This window comes from Giraffa tippelskirchi, chromosome 13 (genome assembly GCF_054371585.1).
Source record: "Giraffa tippelskirchi isolate mGirTip1 chromosome 13, T2T-mGirTip1v1.2.pri, whole genome shotgun sequence".
NCBI lineage: Eukaryota > Metazoa > Chordata > Mammalia > Artiodactyla > Giraffidae > Giraffa > Giraffa tippelskirchi.
In genome coordinates, this window is record NC_137287.1 from 3,947,499 (window position 1) to 3,967,298 (window position 19,800).

Below are 19,800 nucleotides of genomic sequence, written 5' to 3' on the forward strand. Positions count from 1 at the left end.
CTGGTAAGTAAAAGAGAAAAGCGTATCATTTAGACATACTGTGGAGTCTAAAGTATCAAGAATTACTTAAAGGAACTCAAAATAGACCCCTTGGGGGAAAGAGAAAAGCGTATCCTTTAGACATACTGTGGAGTCTAAAGTATCAAGAATTACTTAAAGGAACTCAAAATAGACCCCTCGGGGGAGGGTGTGAAGAGGAAGACTACTGTTTTTGTAGCAAACCTTTAGATGTGGTCTTTAAACTACATTATTTATCTTTGATTAAAAAAAGAATAAAGAAAATTTTAAAAATCGCTTCTAACAGGCACTGTTGATACCATCGATCTAAGTTCAGGCTCCAGGAAGGATCTGAAAGTCAGTCAGGCTCCACCTTACCCAGCTGCCAGCTGGTTTCACCACCAGCATCTTCAGCCCAGAGCTCTGGCCCGAGACGCCGACACACGCATCCCCGTGTGGACATCACGTGAGTCTCTCCAGCCTTCACCAGCTCTGAAACCACACATCCCTCAACACCCCCGTCTGCTGGCTCCTCCATCTTCTCCCCGTGGAGGGCCCACTCCCTGTCCCCTCAGCATGAAAACACGACTGTCCCCAACAACCCAGGGTTTTACAGTGAGGCAGGCAGACAGACACCAGAGGGTGGTTCCCACACTCTCAAGAACTCCAGTATTACCGGTCATAGGATTCAAGGATTTATTAAGTCATACATGCAAAACATACTGCTAATCGCGTTAGCAAAAGATCAATGTAAAAACACTCCACAATTCTGCAACTGTCAATTTAAAAAATTTTGTTCTAGTGGTTGATAGGTCCAAGCTCGTATTCTTGCCAGTGGGTAAGTTGTACAGAACTTCGTTAGCACGAGCACGGGGTTGACGGAACCTCACAGACCCCAAGGAACATCGTCAGGGCAAGGACAGGAAGCGTGTGCACGCGGCGAGGCAAGAGGGGCCAGCGTCATTAGTCACGGTGCAGCGTCGGGCATCTGGCCAGTGACGGTGAGGCTTACGGTTTAGGAATATCTGAAGTCTCTTAAAAACCATAAAGCTGCAACACATGATTTTTATACCTAGTTACTAGAAAACTAAGGAAAGCACTTATTAGCTTTGAATAAAGCAACAAGAAAACAGGAGTGCACTTTTACTAACTACAAAAAAATTTCCTAATGCATATTCAGAAAGATTTTATAATACAAGGAGGCATATTGCTCATTAAGAATGGGTTCTATAAGAAAAGCACTTACTAAGTTAGCAACTATGAGGATGACCAGGTCAAAGACGGATTAAATGCCCAATTTCAGAAGGGGTGGGCAGGTTTAAGGAAAAGGAAAAGCTTAAGAAAACACTCACTGATAATACCGACCAACCTTCATCATCTACCGCGTTTGACAGGAATTAACCGTTTAAAACCTTTACCCGTGATCATAGTTTTAATGATTACGTGTACAATGTAGTGTAAATTAATCTCCACATTTTGTCAAAATACTGTCTCCATCCTTTGATCGCAAGTGTCCCACATACCCCACCCCAGGGCACCCATGAGCAGAGCAGAGCACCTCATCGCAGGGAGCCCGGGCTGAGAGTTCTGTTCACCATCTCACAAAAGCTACAACACTAATTCGTTTTAAAAAATCTCACTACAAAATCAAAAAGACTAATCCAAAGAGTGAGCTGTTTCGCTCGTGCGCTTGGACGTACAGTACAGTGTTAGGTAGTGAACGTGGGCTGCTACATCGTGACTCGTTACATGCAGCGTTTCAGGAAGGAGGCCGTGCGCACTCTTCTCGCCTGAAACTCAGCGAGGGTCTGCACCTGCTGCCTCCAAAGCTACAGTGTCTTCCAGACAAAGGTCTTTCCACAGCTTAGTGCTTAGTGTTCTTAGCCCAACAATGCAACTTAGTTCACAAGGTATTTTGGCAACTCTGAGCAAGAATAGGGGCTTTGAAAAATAAGGCTTTAAGGAAGCTTGTCATTTTAGGGCTGAACTTTAATAGAATGTGAAAGTTTGAACTCTTACACTTTAAACAAACAAAACCTAGAAATTACTGATTGGTTCAAAACGGTTTTATGGAAAAACTAATCTGTAACAAAAACTTGGCATTGAGTGCGAAGGCTCCACCATTTGAGCAAAGCATACAAAGGGTCCTGGGGGTGGACGGGTTGGGGGGCGAACGTTCACAACAGCAGGCACTTTCTCTTCCTCTTCTTGACGGGGGGCGGGCAGAGAACCGCCCGGATCGCTTCATCAAACACTGTCTTGAGGCCTCGCTGCGTGAGCGCCGAGCACTCCAGGTATTTGACGGCACCTGTGGGAAACACAGCCTCACCCTCGGATCAGAATGGGGTGGCTCCCCGACCCTGACGTGACCACGGAGGGCCCTGCTTGGCGGGGTCGGTCCCCGAAGGCAGACCAGACTCCGGGGCCACTTCCCCAGGTGGGACTCCAGCCTCCATCAAAAAAATAACAAGGGGACAAGCACGTGACAATGGGGGTCTCCTACCGATCTCCTTGGCCATGGCCAAGCCCTGCGGGTAGGTGATGGGTGTCAGCTTCTTCTCCTTCAGCTTCTCGATCGTGTCTTTATCGTCCCGCAGGTCAAGTTTCGTCCCCACCAGGATGATGGGTGTGTTGGGACAGTGGTGTCGCACTTCAGGGTACCACTAGGTGCCGAGACACGACCAAGTCACCACTCTCCTTTAGGAACCCCCTCATCTGAACTACACCGCACGGGGGCCCACCTGTCCCCTCCGCCCGGCTCACACCCTCCAGAATCACCGCCTGGCTGTGGAGCAGCCTGGACCTCAAGACCCACGACCCCACTGGACAGCTCTACTTCTCAGGGAGCGAGGGGAGAGCACCGCCCCTAACCAGCTTGTTTCCGGTAAAACAGGCGGAGCTCCTAAGTCATCTCAAAATCCCCCATGCATTCAAAGAACAGAACTATCCCGACCCAGGCCTCAGCTCTGCCGCTGTGACCCCCACCACACACACCCCTGGGCCCAACTGAAGGGCCTCACACCCCCCATCTTCACTCAGTTCATGAAACATGCCAGAGTATGAAGTATGGCCGTTATTTTTATTACACCAACTCCAAAGTGCTTCAGTATTTTCACAAGGAACACAGCACTTCTGAATCAGACCCTGAATCTTCAGCACGCTGCGTGCTCAAGGCATACATCTAAAAAACCTATTACCTACATCAAAATCTGCCTAAGCAGTAGAATTAAGTAACCGAAAGTTTCTATCAGTAAATGCTATTTTATTTTTTAATATTTCTTCCCAAGACTGACATTATGTAACTGAATATTTTCCTAAAAAAATCCCACTTACCTTTGCACGAACATTTTCAAATGATGCAGGACTCACAAGAGAAAAGCAAATTAAGAATACATCCTATAAAAAGAAAACACAAGGAGGGGTTAAGAGTCCACAGCGACAAAGGCGCTTTGTTTCTACGTGCGGCTGGGGGCGAACCACGAGCCCAGGGCGCACGCTGCCCACGGCGGCCATGGCGCAAGCCTGCTCCCGACGCCCCTAGTGCGGCCAGGCGCCCCCCGACCAGAACAGCGTGTGAAGCGCCTGTCACCGGGAGAAGGGGCGTGGGGGACAGAAGACGCTGTTACTCGGGCTACAGAGCAACATCCAACTCAGACTCCAGGAGGCCTCTTTCCCTCCCTCCCACTCCCACCAGAAACAACCCAATGCTGTTACCACACAGGGACAAGATCAACTGTCAGGGTCCTACACCAGTATTTCTATTAAAAAATCTTATCTACAAATGGTACGCTTTTCACTAAGCTCCCTATCAGAATGTTAAGTACATTTTCACAAGGTCACAGGGTCCAAGTTAAACTGCTTCTTACAGAACTGCTGTCTGAGCCCCAGCACCAAGGCCAGGCATCCCTCTAGGAAGGAGGACAGTCTGGGGTAGAGGTGGCGTCTCGCCAGCGGTCAGAGCTCCTGAGGCCAAGCACGGCCTCTGGAGAACTTGCAGTGGTTCATGGAAGGGCTGAAACTTGGGACGACCCTGGTGCTCCAATGCTCAGAACCCCACACTCCCACTGTGGGGGGTGCAGGTCTGATCCCCCGGTCAGGGAATGAAGATCCCACATGTCGCATGCAAGGCTCCCCAAAAAGTGAAATTTAAGTATCTGCCTAAATGCCTAAGAGTTTCTAAGAGGCTCGGTTTGTGAAACATTTCCCTGGAAAACCATGCTACGTGGTGAATGGACACAGTCCCCACGCTAACACCTTCTTTTCATCCAGTTGATCTCCTGCACCTGAAAGGGAAGGAAGAGCATCCCACAACAGCTTCTCATAAACACTGAAAGGCCAGCGCATGCACGAGCGAGTCCGAGAATCACCGACACCCGGGCTGATCACGACACCCCCAAGCAGGGACGGGTGAGCTCCCCAGCACGCAGCCACGCCCCACAGGCCCCGCACCGGACACCAAAGCAGGAGGAAGGAAGGAGCGCCCGCCGTGGGGTGAGTCCTGCTCCCACCAAGCGCTGGGGCTGGGTGAGACGCAGGGGGGCCTCCGCGCCCCTTCCCCGGGGTGGGGGTGGGGCCTGCACAACACCCCGCCTGGCCCTCGGGAGGGGCAGGAGGCAGTTCCCGGACTGCTGGACTGCAGCCAGAAGGTAGGCTGTCCCGCAAACCCTCCACCTTGAGTAGATTAAATACAAAGCACTCAAGGAATGTGAGGCTCAACAGGAAATCCTAGGAAAACTAAGTGAAACGAGAGAACAGGTAAAGCTTGAAACCGAAGTCGATTGAAAGTTTTACATACGGCAATCGGCTTGTCTTTGCCCCTGGAAGGTATTTCCTTACCATACGTTTCTCCAACCTAGTAATGCACGAGAACTTTGTTTGAGTTTAGTAAAAAGCGAGAAGAAAGCCAATATAACCCGCTACCTATTCTTCATCCAAATCCTGTCTCGACCCTCCCAAGGGACCTAAAGCACATGCTGATCCAGCGCACCCCCAGGCGCCGCTGAATCGCCCTGGCCAACGGGGCACAAGGAGGTGCTCGAGAAGGTCAGAGACAGTGGAGACCGAGGGCAGGAAATCCGGGTGGGGGACACAGAGAGGCTCCTTCCCCACAGGACTGGCACGGTGCCTACCAAGCCCACGGCTTCTGCTCAGCGTGAAAGGGGCATCCTTCCCTCAACGAGGGCGCTCGTGAGCGACCGCACCCCCTCGAAGCTCCCAGGCCAAGTTCTCAGACGCAAGCCCAGCTGAAGCCAGCAGAAAGCGCCCATCTGTACAGGTCGTCTCTAGGCCGGGACACTGTTCTAGAAGGTGGCCGGGTCTGAGGGATGCGACCTCGCAGGGTGCGGCTCGAACCCAGGGAGCTGCTCTGCTGGAAGAACAGCGCTGCTGTCCCGAGCACGTGGGGCCGCCAGGCAGTGACCGCAAGGCCAGCATTTATCACCATGCGTTCAACTCACTCCTCTGTGCCCGTAAAAATGGAAAGACTTGCTCTCCAGCAACAAAGAACCTGGAATTCTCGAATCGAGAAAGGCAGCTGAGACAACTATTTCAATTTCATCCCCTCTAGGCTTCTCCGATTTACAGTTTAGAGTGAACGTCAGTTTCTTTCACTACCCTGATTTACTCTACAGGCTCTTTCGGAAGCCTGGTCCTCGCAAGCCCTGGACGTGATGCCCAAGTTTCGCAATGACGCGGGGACTCACGGGGTCGGCCCCAAACACTCGGCGTCAAAACACCCTCTGCCACATCTCCCTACCCTTTCCCACACTTCAGAACGTCTTTCTGATGGAGGAGAGATGCCTCCCATCCCCCGTGAGTTAACACGCTGCCATCCGCCCGCAGCCCAAACACAGCTGCAAGAAAGCCCAGCGCTTCAGACAACTAAGGCTCAAGCGTCCCGCTGGCCCTTCCGAGTGGGTCACGGCAGAGTCGAGGATGAGCCAGAGACAGGCCTACAGGACGGACAGCCAAACCAGAGACCAGGTGCCGTTTAGTACCAAGTTCAGAGGGTTCTCTTTGCCAAGACGAAATCCAGTGCTGGCCTGCCACTTCCAGGGCCGGCTCCCCCTGGCAGGACACCCAGCCCAAAGGAAGGACACCTTTCAGGCCCCAGTATCTCAGCACTCAGAGGCTCCCCCTCAGTAACCAACACAACCTGCTCATCCTCAGAGGAGTCAGGCAGGCCAGGCTCTAACAACCAGCTGGGTGCTCGCCCCGGGCTCCTAAGTGGGCGAGTCACACACTGCGGTGCAGGCATCCAATAGGAAGTGGTCCACTGCCCTCCAGAGGTGGACGTAGGAGGTCCAAGTCCCAGCCCCAGGAGGACAACACCCGCTTGGATTTCAGGCCCCACTCACTGCAGCTTGACTCCATCGGTCACTGATCTAGCGTGCTCAGCACAGAGTGGGAATCTTGCCAGATCACCTTGGACTCACTGCGAGTGACTGCCTCTGAGGAAGAGGCCACACCTGTCCCTGGACCTCCTGAGTCACAGAAGGCAGTTCTCCTTTCTCAGAAGTGACCTGCCACCTTCCAGATGGATCCAGTTGATTGAGAATCCTACTCTACCCCTGGAGAAGAAAGGGCAACCACTCCACGGACGGAGGAGCCTGGCAGGCTATGTAGTCCATGGGGTGGCGAGAGTCAGACACGACTTAGCAACTAAACCAGCCAAGCAGCCTACTCTACCACTCAATGCAAATCCCACTGAAATGTGGACTCAGCAAGGAGCCCCTCAGTATAGACTACTTCCCTAAACGTACTGAAGAATTCAAACTTTTTGGTGATTATTGGCTGATTTTTAACAAGTAATCACAGTTCACTTTTACCCACAGATTATCTGAAAAGCCAGCCAATTCAAGCCTCCCAGTTTATGGTTTTGATCTTTGCTGACCCCTGTTCCCGGAACTCAGATAGAGGACAATCAGCAAAAATCTACTGCTCGAAGAAACTGTCCTTAACAATTCCTGTAGCAGAAAAGCAAATGGAAAAGACAATGACTTCTGCTTGGAAATAGCTATATTTCAAACACACAAAAAAACAAGCTTTGGGTAGACTAGAATGAATTCATTCTTTTCACTCACACTCACCCCTTAGAACAAAAGGATAATTAAATCAGTCTTAGGGCGGAGGCTGGCCCTCTGGGGGACGTCTCCCTGACCCTGAGTCCCCCGAAGACTGCATCCTGCAGCTTCCCTCATCTGGACATACCTGGGAACCAAGGGGGCCCCCAGCTCCGCCAGCACAGCTGCACAAACACAGGGAGGAACCCAACGGCAGACATATGCCTGGTACTGTCCTAAGGGCTCCACCTGAACAACCTCACCCAAACCTGCGAGGGAGCAGGGCAGACTCAAGGTGAAGACACGTGCCCCGTCACACAGCACGGAGGAATTCGCTCAACTGCCTCTGTGCAAACTGCCCTGGCCAGTTAGTCACAAAGTTGTCTTAAAAAGAACTTTTAACACAAAGGAGAGACATGTAACAAGAAGGAAATAGCACAAGTAAGACAACTGCTTATTTAGAGACAAGTGGCTTCGGACCACGAATCAGTGCCCTAATTGTAAGTGGCCGGTATAGAGACAGGCTGGTTAGCTGATGTGCAGGCAAGCCCAAGCTAACAGCTGTCAGACTGGACACGGCAGACACATTCTAAAACTGAAACTTCCACCTACTTAAGAAGATTTAGGTTCTAAAGCTGCAAAAATATTTTTCATAGAAAAACAGTCTTAAATGGATAGGATTAGTCACTAGCTTGATCTAAAGAAGCCTTCATCTTCACCGTTTCACTTGCTTCTGCGTACAAAACTGTCACAAAGCGGACCAACCTGCAAGCTAACTGTTCTTAAAACAATTTTGCCAAAACAAAACAGCACCTATTTCGCCTGGCTGTGCTAAAACTACACGGAAGAATGTAAACTGCACAGCACAAGAGTCAATACTGAGGAGGCTCAAAACGTAAAAACAAGCAGACCCCTGCTTTTGCATCTAGGCCGATATTCACTACTAAAGTAATTCAATGTTATTTGTTATTACTCGGCATACCCAAAAGATGGCAATACAGGCAAATCGAGAGGTGGCATGAATTAATGAAACCGTCAGGACGTGTAAAGGACACTCTAAAATCAGTCATGCTCCTTACTGTCTGCGGGTAGGACAGGGGGCGTAATCGGTCATAATCTTCTTGTCCGGCTGTGTCCCACAAGCCCAGATTCACGGGTTTTCCATCCACCATGACATTGGCAGAGTAGTTGTCAAAGCTGTGGAACAGAGGGAAAACGGTTAACCTCCGAGCGCCAGGGACCCCTGGGGCTGAGCAGGGCTGGGCGGGCCCCGCCAGCAGGCAGCAGGTGCGCAGTGGAGGGAAACGGGGAGGTGGGGTGTGAGGGCACCACTGAGAGACAAACACGAGCTACTGAATTTAAGCAGAACAGGTCTCTGTCGGCATCAGAAACCCGCTTGCCCAAATGAAGAGAACACTGAGGTCTCTCCCCAGGAAGAAATCAAAGTATACAATTAAGGCCCCCTTCCAAACCCCACGGGCGGGGTTTTCCGTGCACACGTGAGTCGCCCTCAGTTAGGGGCACCCAGCAGGGCTGCGCTGGCCGTGTTTCCAGAACACCCCCTGCACCCCTGACCCTGGGTGAAGGCTGGTCCCCAGCTGAGCCTTGGTAATCCACCCTATGACCTGTGTGCAGGGTAACACAGAGCAAATCAGATCTGACAAGCTATTGGGTAATGTTTTCAAAGTGAGTTCACACATCTATTTAAATTAATTTGAGGCTGCTACACACAAATGAATTACCTATAAGAGGAGGAAGCCCAGAAAGCCTACAGGCTGACGGGGAGAAATAAGGAAGACATTAAAGAATTATGCTGAGAGCCACAGAGTAGTTGACTGACACCTGGCAAACCGGGGCAGGTGCCCAGCGGAGCACGATCCGTCAAGTCCCAGAAGTGATTTTCACACGCTTAAGGGTAAAGCTTAGGGTCTCACTACACTGTGACAGCAAAGTCATGGTCTGAGTAGGTTCCAGTGTGATTTATACAAGTTCATGACCAAACCAGCTTTCATACAGAAAAGGTCTCATATGCTGTACTTCTACTTCAGAGAAGACGAAAGATTATTCAGTACATGGTACAAAAATGGTATAAGAATCAGCAAAAAAGAATCAGGGGCTTGCCTCATGCCATACCAAAAAATAAACTCCAAGTGAATGAAAGATAAAAACTAGAGCGATAAAAACCCTAGGGGTGGGGAAAAAAACAACTAGGGAATACCTTTTAATAAAACATTAAACTCAAGGAAGAGGGAGAATGGCATATTTATATAAAAATGCAGAGGCTATCATGAGTTCAAAGACAAGTGAGAGACAGAGGGATAAGCATTTTTCACACACAGAAGTTCCATCAGTGCAGAGAATTTCCAGTGGGAAAATGAGCAAGGGATTTTGACAGGCAGTTCACAGAAGATTACGCATGGACACGAGGTTTCAACCTCACCGGTGACCAGAAATGCAAATGATGCGGTCACTGTTTTCAACCCATGCTCACCACAGTATGCAAGAAAGGGCTGTTTCCGTCACCGCTGCTCAAAGTGACAGCATTTGGAATAGCAACCGTGTAGCATCTATTAAAACTTAAAACATCCCATTCCTTCTGATTTGCCACAGTTCCTCCAACAATCTATCACGTGTGCACAAAGACGTGTGCAATGGCGTTTGCACAGCACTGTTTGCAATTGACCCGAGTCGGGCCCACCACAGGACCCCCGGGTCATCAACAGCTCTACCTACACGTGGAGATGAGGGAAGTCCCCACCGCAAATTCTGGACGGTGTGATTCCACTTACACCCACACACACACGGGACACTTGGGTCCGAGTGCGGTGCTCCAGGAGATGAGCACTGTGGGAACGGAGCGCCTCCGCACCAGCGGGCGGTGAGGAGGCCAGCCCAGGGCGGAGCCTCGGAAGCTCCCTGGTGACCATCATCAGAGGCCCTTTTCCGTCCCCACCCAAGTCTGCTGCCAAAAAGGGACCCAGCGGCTCAGCTCATCCTCCCATCCGCCCCCCAGCCTACACCCACCCCACACAGCCACACCCCCCATATACAGCCACACCCCCACACACAGCCACACACACCCTGGTTTCAACTCCAAAGCCCAAAGTCAACAATGACATGTAACCATTGGACTGCTCGCCAGAAAAGGCCAATTAAAACATAATGGAGGTTTTTGTTCCAGTTCCTTGACCCTTTACACAGAAAGCCACTTATCTGACACTCTTACACTATCCAGTCTCTGAGCTTCAAAGGCGGTTTAACTTTCATTTCCTAAATATCTGAAAATCAATTAGGAAAGCTTTGTCATCATGCAGAAACTACATAAAAAAAAAGACGAAGTATTTTTAAAAGTCCAATTACCTTATAATTAAGACCTCAGTGACTGAGAGGAAAATTAACCACCTCTCTTCAGGTAAGGATTTAGAAAGGCAAAGCAAGAACAAAGGTCAATGGAATCCAAAAAAACCCACACATATCACTGACAAGCTAATTCTGGGTTAACTCAGGATACTTACACAGTGGGGATATATTCTCCAGGAAATGCATTGGTAGTGTAACTGATCAGGAGGCAAGTCTTACCCACAGCTCTACAGAGACAGAAAAAAAAAAATGGTGTAAGTTGCTTAGTCAACTTAAGTGCAATCTTAGCTCTCATTATTCAGTGAAAATAATTTACAGAAAAATCATAAGTATACATCAAATATTAAAGCATTAAAGAAAAGTTTCTATGACCTTTTATTTAATACTATTTTTACCCTGAAACTTAAAGCGAACAAACCAGAATTAGTCAGAAAGGCAGAGTTCGGAGGCTTCGCACTGTTTCAGTTTAGGTTGTCGAGAAAACAGCTGTTGGTAAGCACAAGGTTCAAGAGGAACGATATTTTTAAACTGGAAATCTTGGGACTTCCCTGGCGGTCCAGGGGCTAAGACAGTGCTGTCACTCCAGAGGGCCCCGGTTCGATCCCCGGTCAGAGAACTAGATCCCAGATGCTGCAACTAAGAGTTTGCATGCCACAACTAAAGAGCCTGTGTGCCGAAACGAAGACCTGGTGCAACCAAATAAACCGATAAAAAAGTAAATAAAATGAAAAAATAAAAAATAAACAAGTCTCTTCTGCAAACACCTCTAGAAGGCTTTCATCAAGAATCTGCAAATCCGCCCTCAAGTTACTCCGATGAATACTAACACGCAGACACAGCTGTCCTCTCCAACGTCCACTGTTGCAAAGTCTGAGGCCTCCGAGGGGCGGCTCAAACCCCGCGACCTCCCTCAAGCCTCCTCTCTGGCCATTGGAGAGGCCAGGGAGGTCAGGTCTCTAAAGAGAGCGCCTCAGTCACTAATACCAACCACCACCGCCTGCTAATTCATCTGCATTCCTGTGCCTCCTCCCCAACCCCACCCTCAAATCTCACCATAAACTTTTGGAGCAAGCAGTTAACACACTGTGTTCCAGACAGATTAATGAACGGCTCAGGGATGATGGAGTGAATCTCCCAAACAGCTGTGAAGAGAACTAGCAGAGAAAAGCGGAGGAGCATGGGAGGGCCTCCCACACACAACTGCAAGCCCGCACAGGGTACAGGGCGGTGAGGAAAGGCTCCCAACCACTTGAGAGGGGTATCACCCGGTCGGGAAGACCTTCGGAAGAAGGAAATGGCACCCACTCCAGTATCCTTGCCCGGGAAATCCCATGGACAGAGGAGCCTGGCGGGCTACAGTCCGTGGGGGCCAAAAAAGAGTAGGACACAACTTAGCAACTGAACAACAAAATCACCTCAAGTTGATCACTGCACCATTAGCCAGCATGTGGGTGCATGCTAAGTTGCTCAGTCGTGTCCGACTCTTGCGACCCCATGGACTGTAGCCCACCAGGCTCCTCGATCCATGGGATTCTCCAGGCAAGAATACTGGAGTGGGTTGCCATTCCCTTCTCCAGAGGATCTTCCAGACCCAGGGATCAAACCCATCGGCTCCTGCATTGCAGGTGGATTCTTTACCACTGAGCCACTGCAGATACCTAGCGGACACACAGTCTCCAAATTGTACAACACTCCCATGGTGGCTTTGGGGGCTTCTCAGCGTCCCTGGCCTCACTCACCAAACAAGTGCTCCTCACAGGCCCAGCTCCCTGCTCTCTGTGGCTCACCAAGGTCACGTGATACACTGGAGTGCTGAGTCCTAAGACTTTGCTGTTCAATCTCCACTACTATCAATTAGGACCACCATAAAGAAGTTAAGTGCTTTTCTATTTTCCTTACACTCTTAGCTTAAGGCAAAAACCTCTCAACAAGGGCAGAGTACAGGCCCAGGCGGTCTTGCCAATACTTGCTTCACTCTTAACATTATTAAGAATTAACAAAAGCTGGAACTCCCCCACCCCAAAGACCTCACAGTCAAACATGACATCATCAGGGGCTGCCGTCCAACTCCTAAAGGCTTTCTAAAAAGAAATGACTCACTGGCCATACATTTTGTTAAAAGCTTAGAATGTTAAAAAAATAAAAAAAGAACCTGAATGAGCAGGAGTCTGAGATTCAAAGTCACTGCCCGGATGTGTGACCCACAGGCAACTCTACCACTTACTGGCTGAATTTTTTAAGTTTCAACTTCCTTATGCCTTGGTTTTCTCAACTGTAAGATGGATGCAAAACTACCAATTTCATCCCCAAACTATTGTCAGCACTGATTCAATTTCAGTCTACACCAAAAAACTACATGGTATACCAGGAAATATACTAGGTGCTAAAGATACTGTCATGAACAGGATCTCATGGGACTTATGCAGTTTTGGTAAGCTAAAAAATGAAACACGTGTTCATTACGTAACATTTTAGATGTGGTAAGTGTTGTTGAAGATGTTCTGGAAATGTACAGCACAGGGATCTAACCTTGTCTTGGGGGCAGAGAAGGCTGCAACATCACTGAGTGGGACACGGAAGGGAGGAACATTCTAGATCAAAGCAACAGCATGTAGGGAGGACCAGACTGCAGGAAGGCCAGTAAAACTGAAGGATGAAGAAAGAAGGGGGAAGTGGCGGAGGGAAATCTGAGGAGGTTGTCATTTCTTCTCAAGACCTGGAACTTGATCCTACTTGGGAAGTAACAGAAGATTTTTAGTTGCCAAGAAATCATTAGATTTGCATTTTCAGAAGAAGCTCTCTGGGCAGTGTGGGAAGAGGACTGAAGAAGCTGAGACTGGGGGCAGAAAACAAGGAAGCAGCTGCCGCTGTGTTCCAGGAACCGATGCTGTGGCCTGGACCACGGTGGGGGTTTCAGGGTGCAGAGGAGCGGGCTGTTCAGAGAGCTACCGGGACAGGAGGCAGGATAAACACAGCTCGGCCACAGCTGCAGTGGTAGCTGAGGAAGAGAGCGCACTTTAAGGCTGTGAAGAGTGAGTATCTTTTCAAAGTTGCAAGTGCTGTTGTGTAAAAATGTTAATAGTCATCACCTCTTAATGTCACAGGGAAGCAGCTCCGAGGTTTTAAATGCTGTGTGAAAAGCATCACAGTTTCACTTCTAGATCCCCCCTCTGGCTCTCCTATGTATGAGGAACAAAGCCATCACTACAAACACCAATTGTTTTAAATACGCCAAAATCTCTTTTCCTGAAACTTGATCTTCAGCTGAGGCTTCATCTTTCGAAAGGTTTAGCTGTAAAGGACCTCAAGGTACTGGTATCACCTGATAGTAATTGGAAATTTTATTACCAATCATCCTTAGATATAAGCATGCCTTCTCTAAGAAAATTAGTAAAGTTTAAAGTTCTGACTATTTAAATAAGTACATGTCCAACTTTTGATTTAAACGTTTCCTTAATTTTAAAAACAGAGAAAATGAGAAAGAAAAAGGTTATCTGCCTCCCATTAGTGTTGCTTCATTCCTTTTAAACACACTCTGCAAATACGCTACACGCTACAGACAAAGTCACACTGCCCACACAGGAGAACGGGAGCGGGATCTGGTTGGTCTCTGACTTGACGCTGCTGAGGAATTTCTGGAAGCTACTATTTACTTTGGAATTTCCAATTTCATACATATAACTGCTCAGATCACTCACTTTTAAATCTTTCTCCCTTTTTTTTCCTTTTTAATCTTTGAAAAATGCTGTAACTCTACAAAGGGAGCATGAGTCTACTAGGAGAACATTCACATAAGCACTTTTCTTAAATTTAAGAAGCATTTTACTTATTTGTGATAAACAATCACAACTGCTACTAGCGCTTTTACTGGTTAGAAAGTTGACAAAGTAGATAGAACATACTTATTTCTAGGTTCTACTAAGTGACAGCAAGTCACAACATTTTAATATAACAGGAACTGAGCACACTTAAGCACGTGAAATCAATAAATCTGGAAACACTGGCAATTTCCTCCCATTAAAATAGGGAGGGAGCATCCCTGGCGGTCCAGTGGTTAGGACTGGGCTTCCACTGCTGGGTGGCACCGAGTTCCATCCCTGATCCGGGAACTAAGATCCCCACATGCTGCGTGGAACAGCCAAAAAAAAAAAAAAAAATCCAGGAAACAAAAACAAGAAGATTCTGCATTGCATTAAAAAAAAAACCCCCGCTGGTCTCTCAGTAGGACAGAAAAACCAGTGACTACTGTAAACCTAAATAAGGAGCCTGTATTGCTGCCTGAAAGTACCTAGATCTTTCCCCCCAGTTTTATTGAGGTGTAATTGACACACAGCACTATGTAAGTTTAAGGTGTTTAATTTCTATACATCAGGAAATGATTACCACAGTAGGTTTAGTGAACATCCATCATCTCTTAATGATCCAGCATAAAAGGATAGAAAATTTTTTCCTCTCAAGAACTTTCATCTGTAAGGTACAGCAGTGTTAATTACCATTTGCTACATTTCATCCCTAGCACTTATCTATAGCAGGAAATTTGTTCCTTCTCACCACCTTCTCATCCCCTGACCCCTACGAATACCTAGGATCTTAAGAATAAATTAACAGAACAGGATGGAACGTGAATTTTAAGAATCAAATATATAATATACTAATACTTACTGCATTAATGAAAGACCCTGAATGAAAGTCCTCAATCTATGCTGAGAAATGGGGTTTGGGATTCTAACACTAATCCTAAATGTATAATTACCCAGAGAGTAAGCTCAGAAACTGTATGAATTAATACAGCAATTCAGTGCTACCAAAACACAAAACCTGAGCTGCACGCCCCTGACATCCTGCCACCCACAGGAGACATCCCAACCAACCAACAGAAAGCCAGTCGTTATCACCACGGGAGACTCCAAAAAGTTCAAATGCTGAACACTGAAGTTACAACACTCAAGGCTGAAGATGCCACCTCTGACAGAGTTTGAATCTGAAGCAGCCATTACTAGAGAATGTCCTAGAACTATCCAGCCTAACCCTGGGGTAGCTGATTACATATGTCAGCTAAAAATGCAGAGTTCAAAATTAGGAATTTATATCTGCGTATTACCCCCATTCTCCTTCCAAAATCAACTTATGTTATCAAATCCTCTTAAACTATTGCCCCCAAATGGGAACAACTTCCCATGAGATACAGCAAACAGAGCAAACTGTTGATGACAGAATCTAAGTGGTGGGTATGTGAGTGTTCAACGCGTTACTCTTGCAACTTTTCCATGTTTGCCATTTTCCACATTAAGAAGTTGGAGGAAAAAGTTCCATCTGGTGATATGTGCTAACTGCCCTAGGAGCAGGATTCCTGATAAAACACCCCCTTTGTAGGAAGACTACAATTATAAGTTAGAGCTTGTGGTGCAGAGGTGAGAAAGTACAAAGACATTAGCTGACTAATGCAAAAGACAGAATGTAAACGGTGGCTTTACGGTTTCTCAAAACAGACTCCTGACACTCCTCCACTGAACCTAACCCCAAACCTTCAGCTGGCATTTATCATCTGAAATTTAAAAACAATAAATAAATTGTAATACAATATAACTGTACCAACCAAGATCAAATACTAAATGTAAATTTGGGATAAAAACACACAAAGGAAATTCACGAAGAGCTGAAACAAACTCATCGATCATGCCAGGGCTGCCTGTTCAATGAAGCGGGTGGGGACCAGCAGTGCACACGCCTATCAAGATGACATCATAGGAGGCATTTATCAAGCCCAACTGAAAAAATTCCTGGACAGCAATGTCTAAATTAGACAACGGGCTGCAGAGACCTCTAGCGCCATATGGAATAAAATGAGGGGGAGGGGTCAAGTCACTCACCCCCAGCCCCAAATCAAGCAGTGAAAAAAAACACAATTAAAAGTTCATAAATATTTGACTATGAGGTGCTGTCTCATCCAAGTAAAGCTGAGAGAAAACTGGGGGACAGAGGTCCCCCAAATTAGAGTCACAAAACCTGTGTTCAGAAGGACAGAATCAGGCTTCACAGAAGAATTAACAGAATTAAAAAGTATCAAAACTTATCTCACATTTTATATTCAATACCAACTGGATTGCTGTACAGAAAATAATCCATTAGCAGAATATAGTCTAATTGGTGCCAATTATAATACAGTGAGGACATAGCCTTTAACCATAATTCCCAAGAATATTTTTAAAATAAGGAAGCTTGCAATTTGTGGAACCTCAACCAGTTTGCCTTCCCTGTTTAAACTGCCCCAACTGCCTGAAATTCCACAACATTAAGCAACTTCTTGCCCTCACAAAATTTAGACCTGTGCTTTACAGCTTTAATAGTTTTTTAAGGAAATATTCCCACAAGGAATATATTTTATTCAGACCAAAGCAGAAAAAAAAGATTTTTGGTGGAAGTAGTAGTATCTGGATTGTTCACTGAAGCAATATTTGCTCTACGTTCATCCCGAATTTAAAGTATTGATAACACAGCTCAAGGTTTTTTTCATAAAGGTACATTTCACTTCTAATGTCAACATCAATGTTCAAATATAATATTAAAAAAATGACAGAGGGGGTTTCCCTGGCAGCTCAGTGGTAAAGAACCCGCCTGCCAATGCAGAGGACACGGTTCGATCCCTGGTCCGGGAAGATTCCACATACTTCACAGCCACTAAGCCCGAGCGCCGCAACTACCGAGCCTGCTCTCTCGAGTCGAGGAGCCACTACTGAAGCCCGAGCGCCCCAACTGGAGAGTACTCCCCCCAAAACTAGAGAAAAGCCCTCACTGCAACAGAAGACCCAGCACAAACAAAAATAAATCATTCTTTTTAAAAACTGACTGAAAACTCAAGGCCACTGTGTTTTATGCCTAACACTCTCTTCACAGAGCATAGCAGTACCTCAGAGTAATAAAAACAGCAATAATAATCAAGAAATACTGACATCAGGCACTCACTAAGCGCCCGGGAGGGGCCAGGCACCTGTGAGGTACGCACTGTCCAGCACCTTGTTGAATCCTCACACTTCCCCTTGAGGCACCTCTCTTGGGGGATGTGTGATCTGCTCAGGGTTTCCCCCCAAGTGGTGGGGTGGGGATTTGATCCCACAAGAGGCATTCAACAAGTATTTGACCAGATAAACACACCAATGCAAACAGCAGAGGTCCACAATCTGTACCTGAGATTGAGGAAACTGACTATATCCTGTGCTTGTATTTTTGATTCTTAAATCTTTCAAATAAGATTATATTCTAGGATTAGATAATGGATTATCAGCGATTTGACGTTTTAAAAAACTGGCATGAATTACTGATCCTGCATTTTTTAACTTTTAAAGGAAATCCAGATCATTTACAATGTTCCTAAAACAATGACATATGTTATACTTCAGGAGCAGAAGGATCAAAACTTCATTTAAATGAATTTAGTGATTTCACCCTTAAACCAATTAACTGAACATCCACCCCGGCAAAATTAAAGCTTTCTTTCAACGGGTTAAAAAAAGAACAAGCACCATACATATTCCTAAGTAGAAACTTACAATTTCTGATTCTCTCGACAGAAGCATGAAGTGTTAATAATCTTTCACATCTGTGAGCCTGACAAACCATACAGAGGGCATATTAAAAAAAAAAAAATCAGTTGTCTGATTGTGTTCAAGGATCTGAATTAGTTACAGAAACAAGTTCAAATGTCTAATTTACAACGATCTCAAGAAACCGACATCTCCTAAATTCATCCAGAGGCATAAAAGCACCATCGACCCTAATGACAAGTTTGGGGAACAGGGATTCCACAACTCTCCCTTCAACTTTACAAGACTCCAAATAGGTGCCAGTTGCATTCTGACTTTGTTGCAACTGGTAGTAACTCTTGGAGCCTCCTTGTTAACGCTCCTCGAGCAACGCTGAGACGCACAATTTTGCTCGGATCACACTGAGATTCTTGTTTCAAGGGGAGAAAAAAAAACTGCATAAGACAAGTCTTGTCTTCCTCGAGGGCCTGGATCCACCACAGACAGTAATGAAAAGAAATGCCTTGAGTCACAGGGCAGCCCGGCTCAGGGAGCCTGTTCTGCGACATCCCATACCTAATGCATGAAGCAGAGGCCGATTTTTTTTTTTTTTTTAATGATCCCATCACGTTCAGAGAAAGGAACAATCTTAATCACACCGAGCTCCTCGCAGCGAGAAATCCTAAAAGTTTCTCCACCTTAATAGCCAACAGTCACTTTTTAAAAAATTAGAAAAGTGTCCAAGTACCAGCGGAAGGCACCCCCTGGTAAATCAGTTGAGGGTCCCCACACCAGCCCGTGCGTGCCCAGACTCCTCCAATACGACCGACCAGAGACCGCCGGGACCCTCGGAAGGTCTCAATGCAGCTCGAGAGGTTAATGGGTAAACCAAGAGAGGATTCTTTTTTTTTTTTTAGAAAGGCAACTCCCTGAACCCACCCAATCTTCAGGCAAATGAGGGAGGGTGGCGGGGCCGGGCGAGTTCTGCCGGGCGGTCAGCAGGCCCGGGAGAAAGCAAGAGGGTGGAGTTCACTTTCCCTCCGGCCGCCGATCGCCGATTCCCTCCCTCCCCCACCAAAAAAAAAAAAGAGCCGGAACCAGGCCCGCGCCGCCGGGTCCTGAAGAGGGTGGCGGCTCGCGCCCCCCGCCCCGCGCCCCGGGCCCGGGAGAGGCCCGGCCGGGCCCCCGGCGAGCCCGCGCCGCCCGCCGCCCGGTCCCAGCCCCCGGGACTCGACCCCCGGCCCGGCGCGCGCACTCACCCGTCTCCCACCACCACACACTTGATGGCCTGCATCTGGGCCGCTCGCTGGGCCGCGGCGGCGGCGGCGGCCGGGCGCTGAGGAGAAAGGCGGCGAGCTCGGGGAGAGGCGGGCGGGCGGGCGCGCGGCTGCGGGCGGCAGGGCGCGGGGTGCCGGGGCCGCTGTCCACGCCGCCTCGCCCTCCGCCGACGGAACGCCGGAGCCCAGCGGCAGCCACCACCCAAAGCTGGAGAAAACTGCAGAGAAACAGGAAATGGCCGCTCCACTCACATCCGGCCTCCCCTCCCCCGCGCCGGCGCCGCCGCTCCCAGGCTCCGGGGCGGAGCCGCTCCCCCACGCCGCGCGGCTCCCGGGCTCCTCTGGGCTTCGGGGGACGCTCGGCAGCGTTCGGCGACGCTCGGCAACGCTCGGCTCCGGCCGCCGGCCGCGGGGCTCGGGGGGCGGGGTCTGCCGCCATCTTTGTGCGCTCGGGTTACGGTCCTGGGCCCGCCCCGCGCCACCTGCCCAGGTTCTACCAGGAGGACACTGTCTCCCAGAAGCCGGTTCCCCCAGCCCCCGACCATCTCTTGTGGGAGGCCGTCTGAGGGGCGGTGAAATTGTTAG

The 19,800-nt window shown here is 48.3% G+C and overlaps 1 protein-coding gene across 2 annotated transcripts; it reads right to left on the minus strand.

The window, feature by feature from the left end:
* Positions 1–679: 679 nt before the first annotated feature.
* RAC1 (Rac family small GTPase 1) lies at positions 680–19,437 on the minus strand. 2 transcript variants are annotated; one of them, XM_081552909.1, is made up of 7 exons: positions 19,198–19,437; positions 10,574–10,645; positions 8,138–8,255; positions 4,793–4,849; positions 3,331–3,393; positions 2,501–2,660; positions 680–2,305 (listed from the first exon to the last, which is right to left on the minus strand). In XM_081552909.1, the coding sequence occupies exons 1-7, from the start codon at positions 19,230–19,232 to the stop codon at positions 2,175–2,177; spliced, it is 636 nt and encodes a 211-aa protein (XP_081409035.1). In that variant the 5' UTR covers positions 19,233–19,437; the 3' UTR covers positions 680–2,174. The 2 variants fall into 2 exon arrangements, with proteins under 2 accessions (XP_081409035.1, XP_081409036.1); XM_081552910.1 differs by lacking the exon at positions 4,793–4,849.
* Between the last annotated feature and the right edge of the window lie 363 nt (positions 19,438–19,800).